General features: G+C 42.0%; 1 protein-coding gene across 3 annotated transcripts in view; it reads right to left on the bottom strand.

The window, feature by feature from the left end:
• Spock1 (SPARC (osteonectin), cwcv and kazal like domains proteoglycan 1) overlaps window positions 1-24,820 on the bottom strand; it is a 503,091-nt gene that overhangs the window by 113,509 nt on the left and 364,762 nt on the right. For all 3 annotated transcript variants that reach the window (XM_047556527.1, XM_047556529.1, XM_047556528.1), the window contains one exon: window positions 16,984-17,110. In XM_047556527.1, the coding sequence (XP_047412483.1) occupies window positions 16,984-17,110 (127 nt within the window). The remainder of the gene's footprint in view (window positions 1-16,983; window positions 17,111-24,820) is intronic.

Here is a 24,820-nt window from a genome sequence, read left to right as displayed (position 1 = left end):
CAAGCAATGGTGTTAAGTGTTTGAAACTGAGATATAGTCTAGAGGTAAAGAAGACAAGACTTGCTAATGGATTGGCTGAAAAGGATGAGAAAAAATGAGGAGTCAAAGGTGACTCCAAGGTCTCTGACCTGAGTGGAGTATAGGGTCATTGGCAGATGGGGGAAGGTACTGAGGGCTAACGGGAATCAGAGGTCTCTTTTGGCCACAGTGAATGTGATGCTGCTACGGTTTAGATCTTAAATGTCCCCCAAAAGCTCATGTGTTGAAGTATTGGTCCCTGGCTGATAGGTTGCTGAGAGGTGGTGGAAACTTTAGGAGGTGGGGCCTATTTGGAGGAGGTAGGTCATTGGGGCATGAAAAATATATTGGAGCTTTGATCTTTTCCCTCCTTTCTCTGTTTCCTAGCTACCACCATCAAAACAGCTTTGTTCCACTACACACTCCCTGCCATGATGTGTGGTCTTTCCACAAGCCCAAAGCAATGGGCCTGCGCAATGATAGAATAAAACATCTGAAACTGTGAGCAAAAACAAACAAACAAAAAAACACTTTCCTTCTTTTAAGTTGTTTATCTCAGGCATTTTGAGACAGTGCCAGAAAGCTAACATAGATGCCAACCAGACATCTGAATGAATGACTCTAGCAGGCCATTCAAATTCACTCCACGCATGCAGCAAAATTCTTGCGAATACCAGGAATGTGTAATATATCTATGCTGCAAAGACCAAATTGTTTGGATTCAGGTTAATCTATGTTCATATTCCACCTCTATCACTTGAGACTGTCAGATCTTAGGCACAGAATGACCTGCTAGTGAGTATGGGTAACTCCATCTGTAGAAGCCAGGATAGGACTGTGCATCCCAGAGTTATTGTGAGGATAGGATTTTCTGGTCAGCAGCTAATGGCTAAGGTGACACCAGGCATAGAGTATACAGGCACCTGGCTGACCCCATGCTCCATGAGAGGCAGGCCCCACTGGTAAGGAGCACAGCAAAGTCAGCTCAGCTTCTCCATTCTTACCATTAACTATTAGTATCCTTGGGTGGACAGAAACCTTATGAAAGAAAAAGGCCCAGAAATTCCAAAGTGATACAGTAATACTGTTTTGAGTGACTGAAATGGCAGGTCAAGAAAAATGACAGCTACAGGGATAAAAATGTGGATCTACAAAACATGCAATCAAGAAAACCTGTGAGCTGTGAAAACCAAGTAACCTCAGGAACCTTTATTCCCTCCCACGCTGTACTATTCTGTACCAACAGAAGAATCTGGGTGGGTGTTGAGTGGGCAGGAAGAAGGGGGGAGCCTTTCTTACTGATGGGGTGGGACATTGAGAAGACTAGATTTCAGGAGACTGACAGCAGTGCAGGTGAGTGACAGAAGCACTTTGTTCATATGATAAGGTAATGTTTGTGTGACTAGGGGCCTGAAGGGAGCCTGTGGTCCCCCCATCCTCAGTTTCCATTCGTTTGCAATGACCCATGAAATTGCTCAGTAGTATGCTATACTTATTCATGGCCACTCCTCTTTTTAGCAACAGTAATAAAACAATGACCCCCACCCAAGGCAAAAAAAAGAAAAATAATTGGGTTTCTATGACAACCACTTTGGAGCAAGGTACTTGGGAGATGGTGCCACACAGAGGCTATGTCAACAGGGGCACTTAAATCCTTGGGGACTGAATCCTCCATCTCATTCCCAACAACACCCAGACTCCTGAGTTCAGGACTCTATAATGCCACTCTGGGATGGGTTGGGCGGTCCAATCATACATTTGAAAAAGAAAAGGTTCACTCCAGGGGAGGAGTTAACATAGACCCAACTGCAGCAGGAGTACTTCAAACATCCAGGAACACAGGCTGCTGGTGACGCTTGGGAACAAATCATTATAGCAGCAGAGCTGAATCTAAGAAATCGATGACCCAGCCCACACTATTATTTGTACTTGTTTGCCCAGGCAGGATTAATGGACCCTCAGTCTGCAGCCATACTATTTCTTGAAAGTTTGTTTTTTAAAGAATTTTTAAAAAAATATTTAAAGGCTCATTTTATTGCCATTTCTAACTGGATCTAACCCCTTCTAGATTAGTCTGAGTTGAGACTGTTCTGATATTGACTTTGGGGCTTTGAGTAACGTGTGTTGAAGGGTAATAGAATTCCCTTCCCTCCTTTCTTCTTCCTCCTCCTCCTCTTCCCCCAATCCCTTCCTCCTGTCTTCTTTCTCTTCCTTTATTTCTCCCATTCTTTCTCTCTCTCTCTCTGTTATCCAAAAAAAAGTGTCTTGGTACTAGGGCTCATCTCATAGGACTACTTATAAGAGTTATGTAACATCATGGTAGATGGCATGTAGTAGATACAGGATGTGGTATGGTTACTGGTACTCATGTGGATTGCATGATTTGGTCAACAGGGCAAAAGTGGAAGAAATGGGATATGATGCCAGATTGAGGGAGGGGAAGCTGTTCTCTAGAGAAGGGCTCTGGTGCACACCCTTGTCTCTGGCCCTGTGAGTAGAGGCACTGCCTTTCCTTAACTTCTTAGGCTGGAGGGCTTCCCAGGCAAGAGGAGTACTAAGCTCAGTTGCCTGTCCCCTTGCACATCTGGAAGACTTGGGTAGATTGCAGTACAGGCATGGTCAGTCCAGCAACCAAAGTTGCTGTCCTTAGTCCTTCCACAGGATGCTGCCTTAGGGATATGTGAGCCTTGGTTTGGAAAACTCATCAAAACCCAAACATCTATTCCTAAGCTCTGTAAAATGCAGCCAGCTCAATCCACGCACCTCAGCATCCTATACACATGCTGAGGACTTCAGAAGGCTCAGCAAGCATCTGACAGCTGAATGAATAGTTGAGTGGAGCTGAGGTAATGTCATGGGGAGCCTTAGACAAATGAGTGTGCAAAAAATGTTCCCACCTGCAATGCTGAACAAGTTTTCATCCATCTCCTACCACCTCATAACCTATGTAAGATCATTCCAAGCGCAGGCCTACCCTAGTTTCATGAATAGGCATTTGGCCACACTACTGCTCACTACATGTTGACCAAATGAATGCAAATGAACTTCAGTGCCATTCCACACCAATGGCTTGAGCATGCACCATTTGGGGGCTGTCACAGGATCAATAAGTAAGAAAATGCTTGCCACAGTCAATGCTTGCACAGTGCCTGCTGCAGAGTATGCCCTCAACAAGAGATCCCTGCTGTCATTATCATCAGGATTACCACCTCCATTGTTCAGAAAATGGCAAATTTTCACCTACTTGGAAGTGGGAGGCAGAAAAGACTTACAAAGAAAATAGAACATGTGTTGTAAAAGCTGGGCCACTGGGGCCAGTGAGAGGACTGAGGATGGAGCAATTAATATTTATAGATGGCTTATCTATTTGACAGGTACTGTTCTAAGAATTTAATATAGATTAACTAATTCATTTTTCACCAAAACCCTTTGCTGAAGGTATTACCATTATCCTGAATTTGTAGAAAAGTCTACTGGAGCCCAGAGAGGTTATATAACTTGTTCAAGATCACATATCTAACAAGTCAAGTTAGAACTTGAGTCTTCAGTCTCCAATTCCACTGGGCAAGCTCTGAACTATGGCTCTGATGGGCTTCCTCTGTCTTTCCACACAGCACCTCATCCTGCTCACACCTCCACTACTGCAACTGACTGGCCTACAAAACTGTTTCCTTGTCTGCCTTCCCCAGAACCAGGGAGCAACCTTGGGACAGGACCAGTACCCAGCAAGGGTCTAGCACATGGCAGGGAACCACCCTAGAATTGGGTCCCAAAATACTCCTGGCCATCTCCTGGTGGCCTCTTCCACCCTGAGTTCTGAGCATTGAGTTAGTGAAGGGAGCCAGAATCCCTACAAAGTCAGAAGACAATGCAGCTCCTCTCAACCACAAGGTCTTCAGAGGGCCCATCTTCCTTGTTTGCCTGTCGCCTACAAGAATGAATGGCTTTGTCACATCAGTCACAGAGTTGAACATTTTGCTTTTCCCTCACCTGCAATGACCACTGATTCTTGTCTCACGGATAGTTATATACACTTTGCATAGTTTCTTCTTGCCATGCAATGAATAGTCACTGTCCCTCCCAGCTAATCAGGCTTTCTGTAAAATGCCACTGAATCCACAGGCTTCACGGGCCGCCACAGGAGACCTGCTCTGCTACCCCAGCTACTCCTTGGTTGGGCTTTTATGACTCCTATTCAGTCCCACAAGACCTCTTCTTCTCAAAGATGGGGCAGAAGGGCCAAATCAACAAATGAAAAATGGGCTTCCTACCCAAAGGGTGCTAAAACCCAGGACACACTTAAAGCACAGAAAACTCTCCATAAAAGAAAAATGCAGAGTGCTAGAATATTCAGGGTAAGGCCATATGGTTTTTAACTCTCAATTTGTCACTGGAAAAACATTTGAAAAGTGTCAACTTTATTTTCTGCCATTACTCAGTCTACATAAGAGAACAAAGTAGGATCTTTCTAAATGATGGCATCGAAAGTGACAAACGTAGGCAAAATGTGGGTGCTAATCATTGGACACACTCTACAAGTCTGACACATATTTTTAACTTTGTGAACAGCTTCACTGAAGTATAATTGATATATAAGAAACTATGCATATTTAAAGTATACAAGTCAAGGACCTTTGATAACCATAAGTACATATGTACAAAAACAACAAAATCCAGTAATTAACATATCCATCATCCTCCAGAGTTTTTCATACCCTTTGAAATCCCCTCTCTATCCTACCTTTCTGCCCACCATAGCAAATCACTGATCTGCTTTGTCAGTACAGATAAGCTTATATTTTCTAAAGTTCTATATCAATGTACTCAACTAATAAATTCTATTTTTGGTTTGGCTTTTCCTCAGGATAATTATTTTAACATTATACATCAATAGTTCATGACTTTTTTATTTCTGGGTAGTATGTGATTGTATACTATAGCTTGATGGTAGGGTGCTATGGTATGAGTGGGTGCCCAAAAGGTCACATGTTGGAACCTAATTCCTCAATGAAGTAGTGTTGGGAGGTGAGGTCTACTGGGGGGTGTTTGGGTCATGGAGGGCTCAGTCCTCATGAATGAATTAGTGCCTTTTTTCATGAGAATGCATTAGCTTTTGTAGGAGTTTGACCTCCTTTTCTGTCCTCTGCATGTTCCTACTTGCCCCTTATAACTTCTCTCATGTTATGAAGCCTCCCAAGTCATGAGGTAAAACAAATCTCTTTATATTATAAATTATCCAGTCTCAGTTATTTTGTTAAAGCAAAATAAAATGAACTGAGACATATGGATATAGCATATTTAACATTCACTTGTTGATGAACATTTCGGTTGCTTTTAGTTTGGGGCTATTACAAATAATGTTGCTATGTAACAGGTATTTCTTTGGACATACACTTTCTCTGTGGTAAATACCTAGAAATGGAATGGTTTGATCATATAGTAGTTTTTAAAAACACTTCCAAGTTTTTTCCCCAAATGGTTGTACCATTTTATATTCCCACCAGCAGCATATGAGAATGTCAGCTTTATCACATCTTTTCTAACGCTTGATAGTTTATTTGTTACAGTTTCACAAATGACTTTTTCTTTCTCTATCCAGAGTCCAAGTTGAGACTGATTAAAGTTGCTGTTGTCCTGTTTCATTATCAGGCAGAATTTTTTTTTTTAAAGAATCTAAACCAACCCTGAACTCAGGGTGAAGGTACAAAGGTACAGTTCCAATTGCCCACCTTGGTAGGATTTAAGGAATTGTCACCACCTGCATGCAGCTGCTAGCCTCTTGGTTAGATTAGCTTCTTCCCTCCCCACCCACCAGAGCAATGGTCAATAATCTAATCAAGAGTTGAGACTCTGCAAATAAATCTAGTACCTGGAGCTTAAGGCAAGAGAGGCTTCATCCATTCTACCCGATTTACTGCATTAAAATACAACAACAACAAAAGAGGATTGGGTATTGCAGGCTTATTAGCTGCTTCCTCTCTCCCTGTCAATCCCTTACCTCATCCTTGCTGGGTGACAGGGAATTGAATTGTGTATTGGTTTGCTCCAAAGAGGGACTGGGTAGCTGGTCTAGACAGCTTCTAATAGGAAAGGGTAGAAGACAACAGGACGAGTATTGCCTGTCTTGCTCAAAACCACCTTTGGGTCAACACCCCTCACTGAAACACAGTAATAACATCTTTCAGTTTTCTCTGCTGGGAAGAGAAAGCAAAGAAACTTTTCTAATGAGTTCCATTTGATTAAACTGTATAAGGGTCCCAGGTTCCTATAGCACCTATTTTCTCCTCTGGCCACGAATGCACAGCCTGTCATTGCGGAGTTCTGGATTCCAAATCAGTCCTCATGAACTTTGGAGAAGAAGTCGGGAAACATCACTCTTTTGGATACAAGATCTCTCTTGCTACTAGAAGTGCTGTTACAAGCACTTCACTAGACAGGGACCCAGCATCTCATGATGGTCACCCTTGCCCAGAGGAGTCATTCTGTTTTGCACATAGTATACAAAGATTCTAAAATGTTTCATTTGTTTCAGAAAGGGGAAAAAAACTCCTGCTTTGGTAAAAATGAGAACATCATTAAACACATTACTGCCAATATTCAATTATGGCAACAATTCATGGTAAGTTTTAACCCAATTGTAATTAAAGAACAAGGAATTCCTTAATTCCCTCACATAACAGGCAGGTCCTAGCCCAAGGCTTAGAAAATGAGCTCAGCTTCTCTGAGCACTACCCATATCTGGTGCTGAAATGTTCTCTTGGAACATGTAGAAAGAATTCTGACTACTCATATGTCAACAGGGAATATTTTGTTTATTCCTTTTAAAGAAAAACAAAAGCAACATGATTATGAACTTAATTAAAGTTGTTTGTAATGATTTAATTAGATTTATTGCACTGTACATATCTATTCTGGCCAGGGACCTCTTTGTCTTTTAAAGGATTGTGAGGTAGAGATCTCAAGTGCTTTGCAATCTTACCTAATCCTTAATCTCATCTCCTGATGGGGGAGGCCAAGCAACATCATGTTCAGGTAATTGCTTTATCAAATGGCTTAATTATGCGTTCAACACAACTGACAACAAGAAGGTTATTCTTCCTAATGTGTTTTTAACAAAAGCGCTAACTAATTACATGGCATTGTACTCAGGGCATTTGAGGAGAAGAAAAGAAAACCTATTCTTCAAATCTCAGTTAAATGCATGTTTGCATATAGAACATAGAAATAAGTGGTGAAATCATTAGTTGAATTGTTTCCTTCTGTTCTAACTTCATGACGAATCTGCAGGCTGCAGTAGTCTGTGTGAATCCTGTAGATGCGTTATCACCATGGACGGTGTCTGAACATCTGTGCTCTCTCAAAATGTCACAATAACCATTTTGCCTGAAAGTCTATCCTCAGGAGCCAAAATGACTATGCTATCTTGGCATGTTCTAAGAAGAAATAAAGGCTGAAGAGTATTAAGGATAAACATGCCCCATGATCAGAAGAAACTATTAAAGCATCACGGCAAATGGGTTCAAAGAATTCTGAGTTAAAATGACAGTGAATCTGCTTTATTTTAGATAAACTTTCTTCTTAAGGAGAAAACAACCTGGTATAAAAATGTGTCTTGTATGCCTCTCTGTGCATGTCCTTCTTAGATATACAACATCCCTTAATACTGGCTCAAAGTAGCGTCATTTAGATGAAAACTTCAATAAGGCTAGCATATTTGGTATTTTAAAAAGTGATTTGAAGTTTGTCACATTTTACATTTTGCCCTCTCCAGCATACACTGTTTTCTCCATCTTCTTTTGCTAAAAATATCTCTCATTCAGAGTTAAAGTTGAGGTGAGGAGATGCAAGTGACCAGAGGAGGCCAATCATAGAACCAACAGCCTGGACATCACAATTGATTACAGGATGAACACAAATTTCCAGTGAGTTGATTGGAATTCCTTCCTGGGATTGAAACACACTGTAAAATTCTCGGAATTTTCTAGTTTGGGAACAAATGAATGTGGACCTTCCACAATCCTCATTCTCTGCAAAAGAGAAAGAGCCACTTTGTAGAATGAAAGGAAGCAGAAACAAAGAAGAGAAAGAAGGAAAGTCAATTAAAAATAGTGAAGTTTCCCTTCTTTTTCTGAGGCCTGGCAACCCCAGTAATACTTTGTAACTTTTTATACCAAAATTTTCATTTTTGATTTAGGATGAGTTATCTGTTTCTTAAAAATCAAAAGGATCTTGGTGATTACACCTCATATTTTACATCACTCATCAGATGACTTTTCACTCTTGGAAGTAACACCTGTGACTCCAAAGTCAGGCTGGTGTCAAGTAGCTTCTCGGCTACTTACTAGCCATGTTGATCTTGGAAAAGTTTTGTAGCTTTAGTTTTGTCATTTTTACCTCGGATCTAATCATAGCACCCATGTCCAAAGGTCTACTGTAAAATTAGATGAAATAATATAATAGAGAAAATAAAATAATACTATGGCACTTAGCACAACATCATAATATTTAACACAGGCTCAATAACTAAATACTATCGTATCTTGTTGTCATTGTCATTATTGCTATTTAAATGTTACTAGAGTAGTGAGTTCCACATAGCCCCAAGGTTCACTCTGCCCTTTTTTAAATAATAAAACACATGTTTTTGGATGAGCACATAATTGCCTAGAATAAAAATTACATTTTCCAGCCTCCTTTGTAGCTGAGGGAAGCCTGTGATTAGGTGTCTAGCCAGTGGAATATGAGCAGAAGTGATGCTAGTGAAAATCAGAATGTGCCTCCTTTTTCCTTCTTCCTATTAGCCAGGTGTAGCAGCCATCCTTAACTCAGACACAGAAGTTCAACAATTTCAATTACTGAGAAAGTGAATAATAAACTAAAAGGTTCCTGGTCATCAAAAGTCTGTAGGTAGCATTTTAGCCTTGGGCCACTCATGTGTGGAATGTTTACATGAGAGAGAAACAAAAGATGATTCCATTTAAGCTTCTGTTTCATTTGGGTTTTTGTCACAGCAGCCAGAAACTATATCCTGAATAATGCATAGTTAATATTTTAAATATTATTCACACTGACTCCTTCCAAAAACCCTGTGAAGGAAAAAAGGGGATCATTACAATAAAACAAGAATTCTATTTAAACTAAGATTTGAGGGTCTTTACACCCGGTAAATGAGAGCTCTCATTATCAAATGATATTTGGCTCCCCAGACTAAGGAAATGAAATCATATGTGAATAAAGCCTGAGGGGAAAAGGCGAAATAGGGGCATCTGCCATGGGGGATTTGTCCTGAAACCTCCAACTCTTTAATACTAAAGCAAAATTGCTTGTAGTTGGCCAGTTGCCATGAGTCTATCTCTAAAGTCATAAAACCTCTACTGTTGGCCTTTTCTAGGAAAAAGAAAAAATAATGAAATCTACCTTTCTCAGACTGCTGGTATCCACTGGGGTCTATCTGCACATGATTCTTTTCTCCTACTGCCACCTAAGAGCACAGTTGGACAGAGTCAGGAACTTTTCCCTACAGTGCTGCCCATAGCAGAGCATGGCTAGCTTGCCTGGTTGCTGCTGACCTTGGTCACTGTGCCTTTACTATTGACATTGTCCTCTGAGGCCCTCTCCCCTCAGCTTCCACCTTCTACCATCTACTTCTGCAAGGCCTCTGCAGAGGAGCCATTTGCAAGTAAAGATCCTTCTCATTCCACAGGTCTGGAAGGGGTAGCCGACCCCAAATATCATCCTGAAACTACTCAACTCTGCCACACACGAAAACCCTTCATGCCTGATCTGCTTACAGGGTCAGAAGTCTGGGAGACTGAGATGACAGAGTGAGCCTGAAGCCATCTGGAGAATTCTCACAAATCCACACCCTCAATTGGCTCCAACCCTTAGAATAGCCTATTCATGGGAAACGCCGGCCAACAGAGACTGCACTTGCCAAGAACTTCAAACGTGACCTTTTCTTGGTAGCAATTGTTGGAAACTATTAAGATGCTTCTGAAAAAATAATACAGTCTGCAGTGACAATATGCTACAAGAAATGCCAACCTTGTAAAGCAAGTGCTCCCTACCCCTCCCTCACGTGTGCACATTCAGAATGGAAGAGAAACATTTTCTTCCACAGCGGTTCTTAACTCCGCATCTCTCTTCCCTGTCTAGACATAAATGAGCCATTTGCTAATTGTTTAACAGCAATTAAGGAAGAAAATGTGAGGGGGAGGAGGAGGGAGAGCAGATGGGGGTTTGCCTGCTTGGTTGCCAATTACCAATAGCCAGGCTGATGCCAGAGAACAGGGCTGGCTCTCAGGACACCCAGCAGCACCCAGGGAGCCCTCTCCTCAGAGGTCAGGTTGAGAACTGAGCTTTGGGCTGGCAAGGGAGCATGCACAACCTGCATGTCTGATCTTTGGTCAGGTGGGCAGGTTTTAGACAAGTCAATGAAGTCCGGGGGAAGGATGCTAGCAGTGAGACCCCTCCCCTAAAGACCTCCTCCTCTGTCCTTTTCTGAGCTTCCAAAACCCTAGCATCACACCAGATCTGTTCTTATTTTCCAAAACAGTCTTGCCCTCTTGAGGGAGAAACCCTAGAATGGCTACCAAATGATACCTATAGCCCCAAGTCTAGTCAGCAGCGTCTGGGCCTCTCGCAGATAGAATTAAAAATTAGCAGCCAGGACCTTTTTCTGACCCCACCCCTATAAGCTTTCATCTTTCCATGCAATTAACAGCAGAAAACTGAAAGTATGTCAGAGACAGTGGGTTCCCAGACATCTCACAAAGCAAAGCCACAGAGCTGTTGGCAGGATTTGCAAGTCCAACCAGGATGAAGATGATGAAGATGTCCTTCTGCTGAGCTCAGAGATGAACTGGTCTTCTATATTTGAAATTTTAACAGTCCCAAGACCCAGCTCAAACTTCCTCAATACCTCTATAGACTGTTTTCTATCCATCTCTGAAACTGCCATGGAAATCCAGGCCTGGCTCATGCCCCACATGGTCAACCTGCCTCTGGTCCTGCTCCAAACTTTCCTATCCCACACCAGTGTAAGCGAATTCAAAACACTCTTCAGTAGTATCCCCACAGCTCTCCAGTAAAGCCCAGCAGTCTTCTTGTGGTCTTCAAAGGTTTGCTGAATGTGGGCCCTGGTTACTTCTCAAACCTCATTTCTGTGCCAATTCATCCCTACCCCTACTCGACAAGTGACCCAGCCACACTGACACTGCACCCAGTGTCAAGGTGCCTCTTTCTTCCATCTCTTCAAGCTCCTTCTCCCTCTGACCCAATGAGTCCCTGACCCTACTTCCACTCTGGTAGGTTCTTTTCAGCCTTAAGTTCTCAATGGCACCATCACTTCCTTTAAGGCGACTGCTCATACGTCCAAACTGGTTCAGGTGGCCCTATTCAGCATCACTGAAGCACCCCAAATTTCCCTTATCTAAACATCTACTGTCTAAATCTGCTTTTTGTTATTATAACAAAATACCTGAGAATGGGTAATGTATAAAGAAAAGATTTTTATTTAGCTCACACGGCTACCTTGGCTACATATGCATCATGGTATGAGCTGAGATCACAAGGAGAGACAGGAACTCAGAGCCCAAGGAGGGGCCAGTCATGCTCTCCTTAATAACCCACTCTCAAAAGAACTTAATCCACAATACCAGCATTCATCCCTCCCAAGGTCAGTGACCCCAATGACCTAATTACCTTGCACAAGTTGCAGTTCTTAAAGGTCCCATCACTTCAACAATGCCACACTGGTTGGCGGGGGTGGGTGAGAGAGACAAACCCCTCCAAACCATAGGAACAATTATAATGAAACTCGGGTTGCATTTTCATTTGTCTTCCTTGAAAGTTCCATGGAAAGGGAAGCGTGGCCTATTTTTGTCCTTTGCCCTATCCCTAGTATTTAGCACAATGCATGTAACAGAGTAAGGAAGAACTCAGTATTTACTGAATTTCTGTACTACATCAGTTTTCCTGGGTGGAATGATGTGACATCAAGGACAGTTAAGAAACAACTAGGGTGATATGACACGCCACTGCTTGGAAGTGAGATCCAGGGTCAGGCCATACTTCACACACTCCAACCAGCTGTGGCACTGGCCTTCCATGAGTCAATTCCCAACAGTGCCCTTCTGTTCCTCATCTTTTATAGGCTCTTCTCTACAGAGTCTGAATAAACATTTATTGCCATGTAACATCCCATACCTCTCATCTCAAGACTGCATTCTTGTGAACTTTATTTTTGATCCTGGGGGAGTCACAGAGCTCTGAGTGCTATCACAAATATTGGGACACTAAAAGAGACGTGCTATAGAATGAGACTCCTAAATGCAGCCCCTAGTTCTAAAAGCCGCTAAATATCTGGGGCCAAGATGTGGAAGGAAAACTTGTCTTATGTGACCTGAGGACAGACATGATCATAAAGGACAAACCAATGCTCAGGCTCCTTCTTCTTGCTGTCCCTGATAATGGCCCACAGCTGTGAAGGGGTAAATAATTTACCTGGACAACTGTGATTATTCATCATGGAGGATGGCTGATAATAGGACTTAGACTATAATATATTTTTGCCAAAATTAATTTTTATGAGTTTGACTTAATGTTATCAAATTGTCTCTGGTTAGTCACGAAGCATTTTCTCTCATCTGCACTGTTTACTGACACCAATGTTCAAAAAAAGGTCACAACCCCCTGGGATGAGAAGTCATCTGTCCATTTATAGTTAATTCACTCACTTCTATTAATTGAGAATGTGCCAGTGTTCTCTAGTGTTCTGTGAGATTAGTCTTTTAGAACCTCAATAAAAATGTGACCATGTATTTAAGGGCAATAATTAAAACAGTACTAACTTGATCAGAGTGAAATATGACCCCTTGAAAAAAGCTTACTGACTACCACAGGGGTTTAGGTCTATGCTCTGCTTCAAGGTCCTGAGCAATCAGTACACAGCTTCTGGCTGTCATATTTGCTCAATTACATTCAGATAGAGAAAACAAAAGAAAGAAGGCCAGGACACTAAGGCCAAGAACCAACACAAATTTTGACTGTAATGCTGCCCCTCCTACTACCCCTATTCTTCGTTTTAACTTTAGATATAAGTGGGTAGATCACAAAAAGGCAGAAAGCATGGGTGTCAAACTCTGCTATGTGCCTTACCTCTTGGGGGACTGTGGTCTGGATCTTAGATATTCCCCAAAGGCCAGCCATGGAACCATTAGAAGGTGTTGGAACCTTTAGAAGTAATGGCCTAGTGGGAGGCAGTTAGGTCACTGGGAGGATGTTTGGGGGAAATATGAAGATCCTGGCCCATTCCTATTTCTTTCTTTGCTTCCTGGATGCCATGAGTTGAACAGGCTTCTTCTGCCAAATGTTCCTGCTGTGGTCAACTGTGCTTCCACAGGACCAAGCAAGGAGGGACTGAAATCTCTGAAATTGTAAGCCAACAATTTTACCTTTCTTCCTAATAATACCCATCCTCCTAACATGTTGATCATCTCAATCATTTTGTTACAGCAACAGAAAACTGACTAACATACCAATTATGGAGAAAGATACCACAATTTCTGATGAGGCAGCTTTAGGTCTCTTTTTTTGTGCCTGGAAAAGAGTTGAGCAGGTATGGGAGATTTAGACCTTAGTCAAACTAGGGCAGGAATTGAAAGACACTACTGTCCCAGAAGCAACCTGCTGGGGAAGGCCTCAAGGACTCTGCTCAACACTGTATAGATATATACTGTCCTGTGATAAATCAAGAGTGAGTCATTGCAGAGGAGTCTTTTAAATCCCAATCCTATCTCTTTAAGTTAGATATTTGCCAGCACCTGAAAAAGTCAACCTTCCTGCCCAGGCACCTGGGGTCCTTGACCAGCAAACATTGCCAAAGACATTCTATGGGCAAGTGACAGAATGTCAGCCACCACATCTGATAGGTTGCTATTATTTCTTATACTCAGGGGTCATGGGAAGTTGGCCTTTTAAGCTCCTTCTGTGACTGTGAGAGAGAGGTGAGAATACAAGTTTGACCAAAATACCTGAAAATAACAAGTTTAAGGAGGAAAAGTTTATTTGGGGGCTCAAGTTTTCAGAGATCTTAGTCCATAGACAGCTGGCTCCATTCTTTGGGGCTCTAAGTAAAGCAGGACATTGTGATGAAAGTGTGTGGTACAGGAAATCAGATTATGACATGGCCACCAAGAAGCAGAGAGAGACTTCACTTGTTGGATATAAAATATAAACCCCCAAAGCATGCCCCTAATGACCCATGTTCTCCAGCCACACCCTACTTGCCTACAATTACCACCATGTTATTCCCTATCAGGGGATTAATTCACTGATTGGCTTAAGAGTCTTATAATGCAATCATTTCACCTTCTTGCCATGTCTCACACATGAGCTTTTGGGGGACACCTAATTTTTCAACCATAACAGCAGGCTTTTGGGGGGACTTGATGTGCAATATGCCACTTGCCCAAACAGCCCTGATCCTCACTGACATCCCATGTCTCCCATCTCAGGCTTGAGGATCAGAGGGCTTACTCCAGAGTTGGAGAGAATGATTTATAATGGAATCATTATAAATAGAGAAGAAAGAAGGAGTCATGAACTCTCTGCCAGAGCCTCAGGCTGGGGATTTAGCTAAGCAACTTGGCCAGGATGGAGATGGCTTATTTCTCTCAGTCACTAAGCTCTGTCCATCCCGTGTTCTCAAATCCAGAATGGAAGGGTAGATTGGAATCTTCCAAGTTCTCCTAATCTAGAGCCCTGGTTGGCTCTTCTCTGGTCACTGATGCTTAGGAGAACCCAGTAGACAACACACCCCACGCCTGGTGGAGAAGGTGATGAGTATTGTCTCTACCTTTGGGATTTCACATTTTTAAGGCAATTGAAACACTCATTTCCCCACAAGCCTGGAATTGTCCTACCAACTTCTCATCTTCCAGTTTGCTAAATGTCCTGTAATAGACTATTCTTGACATCTTCCCTCTCCCTCTCATCTCACATGTCTCTCTTCATCTTTAGAGCATGTGGGACTCATCTCAGTCCTGCAAACACATCACACCCTTGCTGCCCTGGCCCATGCCGTTCTATCTGGAACATCCTACGCCTCCATTCTCAGCTTAAAGGACACCTCCTTAGAGACACTTCTCCCTCACTGCCCCTGATAAAGCAGGTGTCTCTCTCTCTCTCTACTTCCTTCCTAGCACCAGGCTTTGTAGTACTTATTAACATTTGAAATTACAATTAATGTGTTTGGCTACTTAATTATTTCTGTCTTTCCTACCAGACAGTGACCTCCACATGTGTAGGAATGATATCTGTCTTGTTCCCCACTGGCTCCCCTCATCCCTCATGTTTTGCACAATGCCTTAACGAACTAGAAGTATTTCACAAGCAGCTGTTGAAAACATGGATGAGAGATTCTTTCTGTGGGTGATTCTAGAGTAGGAAAAAGTCAGACTCTGGAGGGTTTTGTTACTGACAATGAAGAGTCAGCTTAGTTCTAGCAGCAAAACTTCTTCCCAAATGTTGAAGCAAGGGAGACATATCAGTGAACTTTTCCTACAGAATTATCCCCTCTTCTGTTAAGTGGAAATGGACTCCAAGCTTGGAGAAGTGAAGATGGAGGTAGGGATACCTAATAGGAGGAGGCTGTACAAGCTGAAGTCCTTGCCACCCGAAGTGGGATCGGTGGACCAGGAGGCTGGCCATCACCAGGAAACCTGTCAGGAAGGCAGAATCTCAGGTCCCAACCCAGACCTGCTCTATCTGAATCTGCATTCCCACAGGACCTCCCAGCATGTCTATACACCCAGCATCTGAACACTGGTGAAAGACCATGATGCCTTTGGGATGTGGGATAAAAATTATTTATCAGTGTCCCCTATATATCTACTATTCCAGATGTGTTTAGGGTGTCACAAGTGAGCCCCATCACTGCAAGCTGACATCAACTTTGATTCTATCAGAGATTTTAAGGAGAGGAAGAAAAGTGGTAATAGTCAAGTAAGTTTGGAGCTGGGGCTATTTAGCCAGGACATACTAGCTCTGACGTTGGGCAGAGAAGTTCCAACTCACAGGGCAGTTCTACAGTAAGGGAGGTAAGGATAACTGACTCAAGTTGTGAAAAGAGTCAACATTTTATTCCTACTACAGGTTTTCCCAGCACCTAGCACAGTGCCTGGCACTTAAGAGGGCTCAAATGGTACTTGATAAATAAATGAAGGAAATAAATGATTGTACAATGGCTATACTACTGAGGTCCTAAAGCAAATTACATGGGTCTGAGTACAAGCCAGACTGAGGTACACTTTCTGGCTTCCTATTTTGTAAGATGTATTCCCCTTGGTTGTGGGCAAAATGATGTGGAAAGCTGGTTGGAATAAAACTCTGTTTTCACTGAATAAAAATGTAGGACTTATGTTTTGCAAAATCCTCAGGGAGAGTCACCACAGCCTCAAAATAACATGAGTAAGCCTCTGAGGATGGCAGGCAATGAGGGTCCTCCCCAGCCTGTGGACTGTGGAATCTCCATGGTGTGAGGACTATCATGGGACTTACTGTGAAAATAGGCCACCAACTGTGAGCAGGGCAAGGACAAAGAGGGCACCTAGCAGAAAAGCCCAGAATCACATAGCAGTATGGTCAGACATCATGTCTTCCTTCCATGGCACTGTTCACTAGGCAGCAACAGAGCTGTCCTCCCTGGATTGCTCCACGTCAGCTGAGCTGTGTGACTTACATCTTTGGAGTAGTGTGCTACCTCATCTCCAAGCTCCTCTACGTTAACACTATTCATAGAACCACCATGTCCCTAAGCCTTGGACAGTCCAGACTGAATCTTTTTACATAACAGCTTCTCAAGTGCAAGGCCCAGAGTTCCCTATCCTTTCCAGGCCCCTGTTTTGGCAGAGATTTCACAGTATTTTTATGATCAATAATAATGATAAAATAATGAAGACCAACCTTGGATGTGTAGGTGTGACCATCAGAGCCACAGACCATGGTTGACTGTGCCACGGGACAGGGCTTGCACTTGACCAAATTCGAAGGTCCAACCCAGTGTTTGTGGCCCACATTCCCCTTCTTTTGCCTGAAAATGAAAAAAAAAAAAATAGGATAGGTTAGTTGAAATTCTAGTTCTCATTGGTCTTTCCTCCAGGTTTTCAGAATACAAGGTCAAATGAACAAATGGAGCACCCCTTAAAGAGTAGTGGGCAGTGGAATCCCAGGGGCCCTTAGCCAGCACTCCCATTTTTTTCCAGCTCATCAATGGAATTGGAAGTTTGTTCCAAAACCTAGGTTTAACCCCACAGCTGGACCAAAGAAATGATGTGACCATTAAAATGTTAAGCATTATTTTCTGCCATGTAAAGCTATTTTAAAGAACAATAAGGGAGGGTGGCTCAATCAGCTCCAATGCCAGATGTGGCATATCACAGGTGCCCAGAACAACTCTCTGGAGCCTTAGACTCTCCTGGGGCTGATGGGCAGCCTTCCATTTGGGTGATACACAAGCTACTCTATGAGTGCTTTAGATAGAAATGCATCTCCAAACACAACCAAAAGACTTTATCACAGCTGCAGAAAACTATCTCTGGATACATTTTAAAGCAATTTCAGTCTGGCTTCCAATTTGCCACTCAATAGAAGCTCTGAGGTGATGTCACTTCCAACTGTTAAAATAATCAGAATTCTACTCTTTCATTCCAGCTCTAGCTTCCCCTCTTTCTAACCTATGTCATAATGATAAATGGCACTATTAGGATGGCTTATATCCACAGAAGGAACCCCATCTCTGTATCATAAACCACTGAAATAAGGGCCTGCAGTTACTGCCACCCTTCTTCCCTTAGCTGAAGCTGTTCTCCCAGCAAGCCACTTGGAGCAACTCCCATGGCCCAAGGGTTGAGTTCTGGGTAGAGGACAAGTGTCTCTGGGCTGCCCATCAATCAGGCAATTATGGTGCCCTTGAAGTGTTTTGCACTGGCAGTTCTACATGTGGTTAGCATCTGGGTTCTCAAAACAGAGAAAGACAAGTTCAACTTCAGCTCTGCTACTTGTTCATGGTATGACTTTAGCAAGATATTTAATCCTTACAGTCTGTTTCCTCATCTATAAATGGGTGAAAATAGAAACTACTTCAAGCAAATGTTAAGAATATAAAATAAGTTATTGATGCATACAACTCAGAATAGAGCCCACAAAGCAGGCAACAATAAAAATAATAGCTATTACTACAATTATTATTTTCCCCAATAGATGAGATTATGGAGAATGAATTATCATGGCCACAGAAATGTGATTGATCTTCAGGTCCTAGGTTTGGAAAGGCATCCTATGTTCCAGAAGAATCCATAGAAGAAGGAGGAGGATATCTTTTCTACCAGGTGAAAAATAATTCTCCAGACCTTCAGGAATTTGGGTTTGAAGTCTAAAGTGACCAACCCTCTTCTAAATGATGAGAAGTAAGCAAGATAAAAGGATGAATAAAGCAAAGAAGCACCCACTAATTTGGTTCTTATCATACCTCAAATCTGCTCCAGCAGTATGAGAGAGGCAGTAAGAAGAAAAAGTTCTGTTTAGAGAATTATATCTGAGGGTGATATCAAAGAGGACTTAGTGTGTATCTACAACACAGCCCTTGGGGCCACTGGGGAGGCAGGCTGGAGACTGAGCAAACACTGGAGAAGAAAGTCCCACAGGGTTCTTTGAGATCACCAAGTTCAATGTGTTCATTTTACTAAAGAGGGAAATGAAAGCTCAAAGAGGGGCTGAGTCTTGCCTGAAGTCATATAGCTGACTTGTGGCAAGGCCTGGGGTGGCATTCACCCAGCTGCAGAACAGCATGCAAGGAAGAATCTCTCCTGCTTGACTCATCTCAGTCCAACCTAGAATACTAGCTTAAAAATTCTATGGGGACACCCACTGGGTGCTCTTGGAGTCTTCAATGCCTCTCTGCTTTCGCAGAAGCTGCCTACCTTAGCCTTTCCCCTCTGTCTGGAATAAGAAATATCATTTGCATTTATAAATCACATGGGACTTGAGGTCTACTATCATTCTTCATCAGACATACTTGGCTCTTTTTTTTTTTAATTCATTCTTATTGTCAACAAATGGGATACATCTTGTTTCTCTGTTTGTACATGAAGTAGAGGCATACTGTTTTTGTAATCATACATTTACCTAGGGTAATAGTTTTTGATTCATTCTGTTATTTTTTTCTCCCCCCACCCCTCCCACCACTCTTATCCCTCTATACAGTCCCTCCTTCTTCCATTCTTGATCCCCCTCACCCTCCATTGTGTGCCATCAACTGCTTATCAGTAAGATCATTTGTCCTTTTAAGTGTTTACTCTGAACAGCCAGCAAAAGAAACAGGGGCAGGGGAATTCTGCAACAGAGGAGCAGGCTGTCAGCATGGGGTTAATCTTAGAGTACATGATTCCTTCAGCAGAACACCACACATTTATCATCATTCACAGAGCAGATTGTCTGACGCTCATAATGAATCAGCAAATGCAGGAAGAAGTTCTGGCATCTGGCAGCCCCTCTCCTGGGTCAGTCCCCACATGACCAAAGTAGTTCTTGTTATAAGTTCCCAGAAAGGGACAATAAAGTCCAAAGAGTGACAGCTTTGCTGGAGCAAACAACCACGTACAATGATGCCCCAGAGAAAAGAAGCCTAACGGAGCTTAGCCAAAGGCAGGGGAGGAAGAGGTGAATGCTGAACCAGTGGCTTTGAGGAGAAGATGGAGCCAGCTGCCAATCACCCAGTTAATGACAAGTCATCTCTGTCTCTGGGGAGGCAGGGAGGTGAGGCTGACCAGTGCCCACTAGAAGGCCTAGTGCACCCTAGATGCTCAAGATTTCACTGTTGGGTAGGTGGGTCTCTAGATGCTGATCACTGCAGTGGTTGCTCAGTAATAAATCACAAAACCACAGTATGTCAGAACCAGAAAACACCTTCAAACTAATCTAATCCAGCCATTTTATTGTATAGATGAAGAATAAGAGGCACAGAGGGAAAGTGACTTGCAGTGTCACAGAGACCCGTGGCAGTTACATCAGACAAATGTGCCAAATGGAGACTGTCTAATGAAAGCATTATACAGATCCACAGTCATTTCAATCTCCAATTTTGGAATCTGTACTTTCACTATCGGGATTTGGTTTTATAAGCAGAACTCCTTTGAAACACTGTCCCCATAGCTATCTACCCACTACCTTTGACTTCTCTAGAATGCCTTGGGTGCTTTTGATACAAAGGCTAAACTATTCTGGATTTTCTTAATTCTAAAGAAACTAGCATGCCTGTTAGATTGGGACAAATCCAGGTGGTCTTAATCTCAACTAGGTATGGCTCTAGAAATGGCACCAAAGCTGTGGTCTTTGTGCAAAGGCTAAGTGAATTTACATACCTGTGAGTCCAAGGAGGCATAGCTTCCCGTGATACTGTACGTATATTTCAATCCCCACAATTGAATGCAAATCATTAAAAAAAAAAAAAACCAACCCAGTCAAGGCAAAGGACTAAGATTTCTGATCCAAAATTTTAATTCTTAAGTCAATGAAGAATAAAATGCAATGAAGATAACGACGAGACTGCAGTGTCACAGACAATGGTCAACTGGCGTGACACAGTAATTCAGTCTACAGGCAGGCCCTGTTCTGTCAGTCTTCCCTCTTGCCACCAAGCCCCAACCCTGTCTCAGCCTGGCTGGTGCTGAGGGGCAGCCTCACCTCCTACAGACTGATGGCAGCACACAGAAAATTCAAGCTACAAGCTCTCCTTGTGGAAAGAAGACAGACAACCAAGATTCCACCAGCATTTCCTATTGCCATCTGTTAAACTATTTACTCTCCATATTTTTTTTTTAAAAATCTATCAAAATTCTCAGCATTTATATTTTCAAGCAAAAGGATGATTTTTACTATAAATTTGATCACAGGACTCCAAGGTTTAGAACCTCTACCTTCTCCCCATCTCCCAGGGCACAATCTAAACTCAGAGGTTCATTGTTTGTGCTTCCATCCCTAAAATACATATGTATATAACACACCCAAAGATCATGATTGCCACCAATTATTGCTGCAGCCCCGTGTGCTTTTTCTCTACTTGATACACTTTTATTTCTCCCATCTAACCTCCTTTTTCCAAGGCCAACTCAAATACCACCTTCCTAGGAAACCTCCTGAGGACCCCTCTGCAGGCACTGTAATCTCTTGCAGCAGGGTGAGGTTACTCAACTAATCCGCAAGCAAGGACCTTGATTCTACCCAACAAAGCCTGAAAAGGCTACTAATATTCCAACAGGACATGGGGCACTCCCAGGCAGAGAGCTTGGAAGCCATACTGGACTCCTCCCTCCCCCTTGCTCTTACCACCTTTCCCATCACTCAGTCCTACAGATTCCATCTCTAGTGGGTCACATCCACTGGTCTCTTTCATGTGCTATGCAAATACAAGTCTAAAGGACTTGGCAACTGCTTCCTATCTACAGAGCAAATGTTCACTTCTTGTTCAAGTTTCAGATCCATTGCCTTCTGTGAAGACTTTCCTGATCCCATGTCTGGCAGTTCATTATGACACTGTTTCAACTTTATGTCTTGTTAGACACAGTGGTGACATTCACTACAGTGCATGTATCCTTCTCAACATAATGGGCACTCAGGGTGGTGACTGGGTTTTCATCACTTTTGTGCTCCTGGTACTTGGAAACATGACTGGCATTTGGAACGAGGACCTGCTCAAAATAAGTGAACTTATTAATTTGAACCTTAAGAATTTCTTCTTTTATTTCTGGAAACTAGTAGTACTAGCAAGAAGACAAAAATAGTATGTGATTTAAGCAACAAGAATTCAACAGGTTCTTTTTCTCCTGAAGTTCTAATTCAGACACTGAGAAATGACAATGGCAAAAAAGAACTCTAGTGACAACTGGGAAGTGGGAGGAGGGGGCTCTCCTGTGCACAGATACACACTATGGCAATCAGATTGTCCCTAAGATGCTTGAGGATTTCTGATGCAATGGTTTCAAGATGCCAACAGATATTAATCTTCAGAATTTGAGAGAAGAAATCAGAATTCCCAAGAATTCTTAAAAGTTGCTGAAATAATCAGTTTCTCCATATTTCTCAATGTCTTATATGTTTTTTTTAAATAAGTGAGAAATATAAAATTTATTTGTATTTGGAAAGAACTGCAGCCTAGGAATTCAAATACTGGAAACTGTTAGACAATATTATTTGGTTGTACTCAGCCAGCACAACATTCAGATCTTCTAACAAGTTAACAGGATCCCATAGAATCTTGTGCTGGTATTGTCAATTACTTTGCTCTAAAACTGCCTTTTGGAATGCCATTCTGAAGATTTCTTTAAGATATAAGATACACAATGTAAAATGCATATAATTTTATTTATACAGTTTAAAAATAAAATTATTTAAAAATGTAAAAAATATATAATGCAAATAAATCTATTTTTTATTGTAAACAAATGGGATACATGTTGTTTCTCTGTACATGAAGTAAAGGTGTACCATTTGTGTAATCATAAATTTATACAGGGTAATGTTGTTTGATTCATTCTGTTATTTTTCCCCTTCCCCCCACCCCTCCCACCCTTCTTTTCCCTCTATACAGTCCTTCCTTCCTCCATTCTTGCCCCCCTCCCTAACCCTAACTCTAATCCTAACACTAACCCCTCCCACCCCTTATTATGTGTCATCATCTGCTTATCAGCGAGATCATTTGTCCTTTGGTTTTTTGAGATTGGCTTATCTCACTTAGCATGATATTCTCCAATTTCATCTATTTGCCAGCAAATGCCATAATTTTATCATGCTTTATGGCTGTGTAATATTCCATTGTGTATATATATATATATATACACCACAGTTTCTTTATAATAAATCTATTAATAGTCATTTTATTTATTTATAAGAGCAACTCAATAGAGTGACTATGGTCACATTCTTACAACAGTGTCCAGCAAGACTGATCTGGTCATGACAGCTCTCTTCAAGGTACTCCTGTCCAGGTTCTTGCAAATGGGACCCCTTAACCTCAGCTCCACATGTCACTGTTTCTTGCTCTTGCTTTAAAGTGGGCCTGGTTGCTCCCCACTCAGATATCCTCCCTCACCAACCATGCCCAGCTGCTTCCACACAGCTCACACCAAGAGACTTTGAGGACATCAGTCATGACCCAGCAATGCACTTGACCATTGCAGAGTGGCACCATGGTCAGGACCCACAGCAAGAAGATGGCAGGACAGCAATATTTTTTCAGCATTAAATACATGTGCAAGAATAAATTTCCTGACATAATGCTGCTAAATTCAATTCAAGATTCTGTGTCAAAAATATTTTAATGATGATAGGGGAGTGGGAAAGGTAGGTTGCTCAAAATACATGTAATAGAATTGTTGGCTTTTTCCTTTCAGTCAGTGAAGAAGGGTCATTCATTTTTACTCCTTGTACTTGTGTATTCTACCATGTTTGCATAACTTCAGATAGTTTTATTCTGCATGGAAAGAGCTGGTGAAGGAGTAAAGCAATTCCAGATAATAAAGATAATAAATAACAGTGGCACTTCACTTGCTTTGTGTAACCACTATATTCTAGTCTATGTGCCCTAAACAATGCCCATCTGAAGGTAGATGTCTCCCATTCATAGGTAGATAACTGAGGCTTACATAACCAGTTCGTCACTGGACCTTCTTTTCTGCCCTTTGTTCTCTTACCAGATCTACAAGACAGACCTGTCAGTGGAGGACCCATTGAAGAATAATCCCTTCACAGTATAACAGTGTTTGTTTGCTGGCATAAAGAGTTGACAAGCATTTTATTTTCATGTTAATATCAAACTGCCCATTCAAAAACAAAATTGAATTTATTTACAAAATCAAAACTAATTGCTTCTAAAGCAGGGTGGAAGATACTCAGATAGCTGACATGGTAACTATTTTGAACCAGAGACAAAATAATGAACATTAATTGAAATGGAAAACATGTTAAACATTGAATAATCTGTCATAGAAAATGATGCTATAATTCCTCCATTGTTAGGGTTATTTCAGTCATTATGCTAAGTCATAAAATGACACAGGAAAGGCATAATGGCCTGTGTCATCTACAAAATCTGCTCTGATAAAAAAAAAAGACAGGCTCCCATGTGACAGATTCTTCATTCTATATGCGTGGGCTCAAGAGTCCCTTTCTTTTCCAAATGGAGAAGGTCCTGGACATGAGAACCTGTCCAAAGAGAGACCAATTTTCCTTACAATGCAAAGAGAACTACAAAAGGCAAATCATTATCCTGAGCCAGGTAGTATCCCACGTGCTACTGAGTACTCAGTGGCACAGAAGACACACTGTTTACGGAAACTTTAAATCTAAAAGAACAAATATGCAATAGTGATATTAGTAGCTAAACATTTATTGAGGTTATCCTGTGCTGCTGTTGGTACTACTGCCATTCCTACTACCAGTGAATAACTAACATGCTACAATATTCTAAGCATTGCTTTAAGCCTTTTCATGAACTGCCTCACTTACTTCTCCCAAAATGACCCTAAGAGGGAGAAAAGTTATGACAGAGCATGGGAAGCTGTTGGGGGAATGAGCTGGGGAGACATCATGGGCAAAGCAGACCTGAGGCAATGGGAAGGACCTGCCCTTATAAGGAGAGCTCCATACATCAGATGGATTGCATCCACTGGTCAGTCTAGGTCTACTACAGGAAAGCCAGGGCTCTTATGGGGCTTCACCCCATTATGGTTGGTCAGGATGATGATCA

This window comes from Sciurus carolinensis, chromosome 6, assembly GCF_902686445.1.
Source record: "Sciurus carolinensis chromosome 6, mSciCar1.2, whole genome shotgun sequence".
NCBI lineage: Eukaryota > Metazoa > Chordata > Mammalia > Rodentia > Sciuridae > Sciurus > Sciurus carolinensis.
Note: the sequence above shows the minus strand (reverse complement) of the source record. Positions and strands in the feature narration are given on the sequence as shown.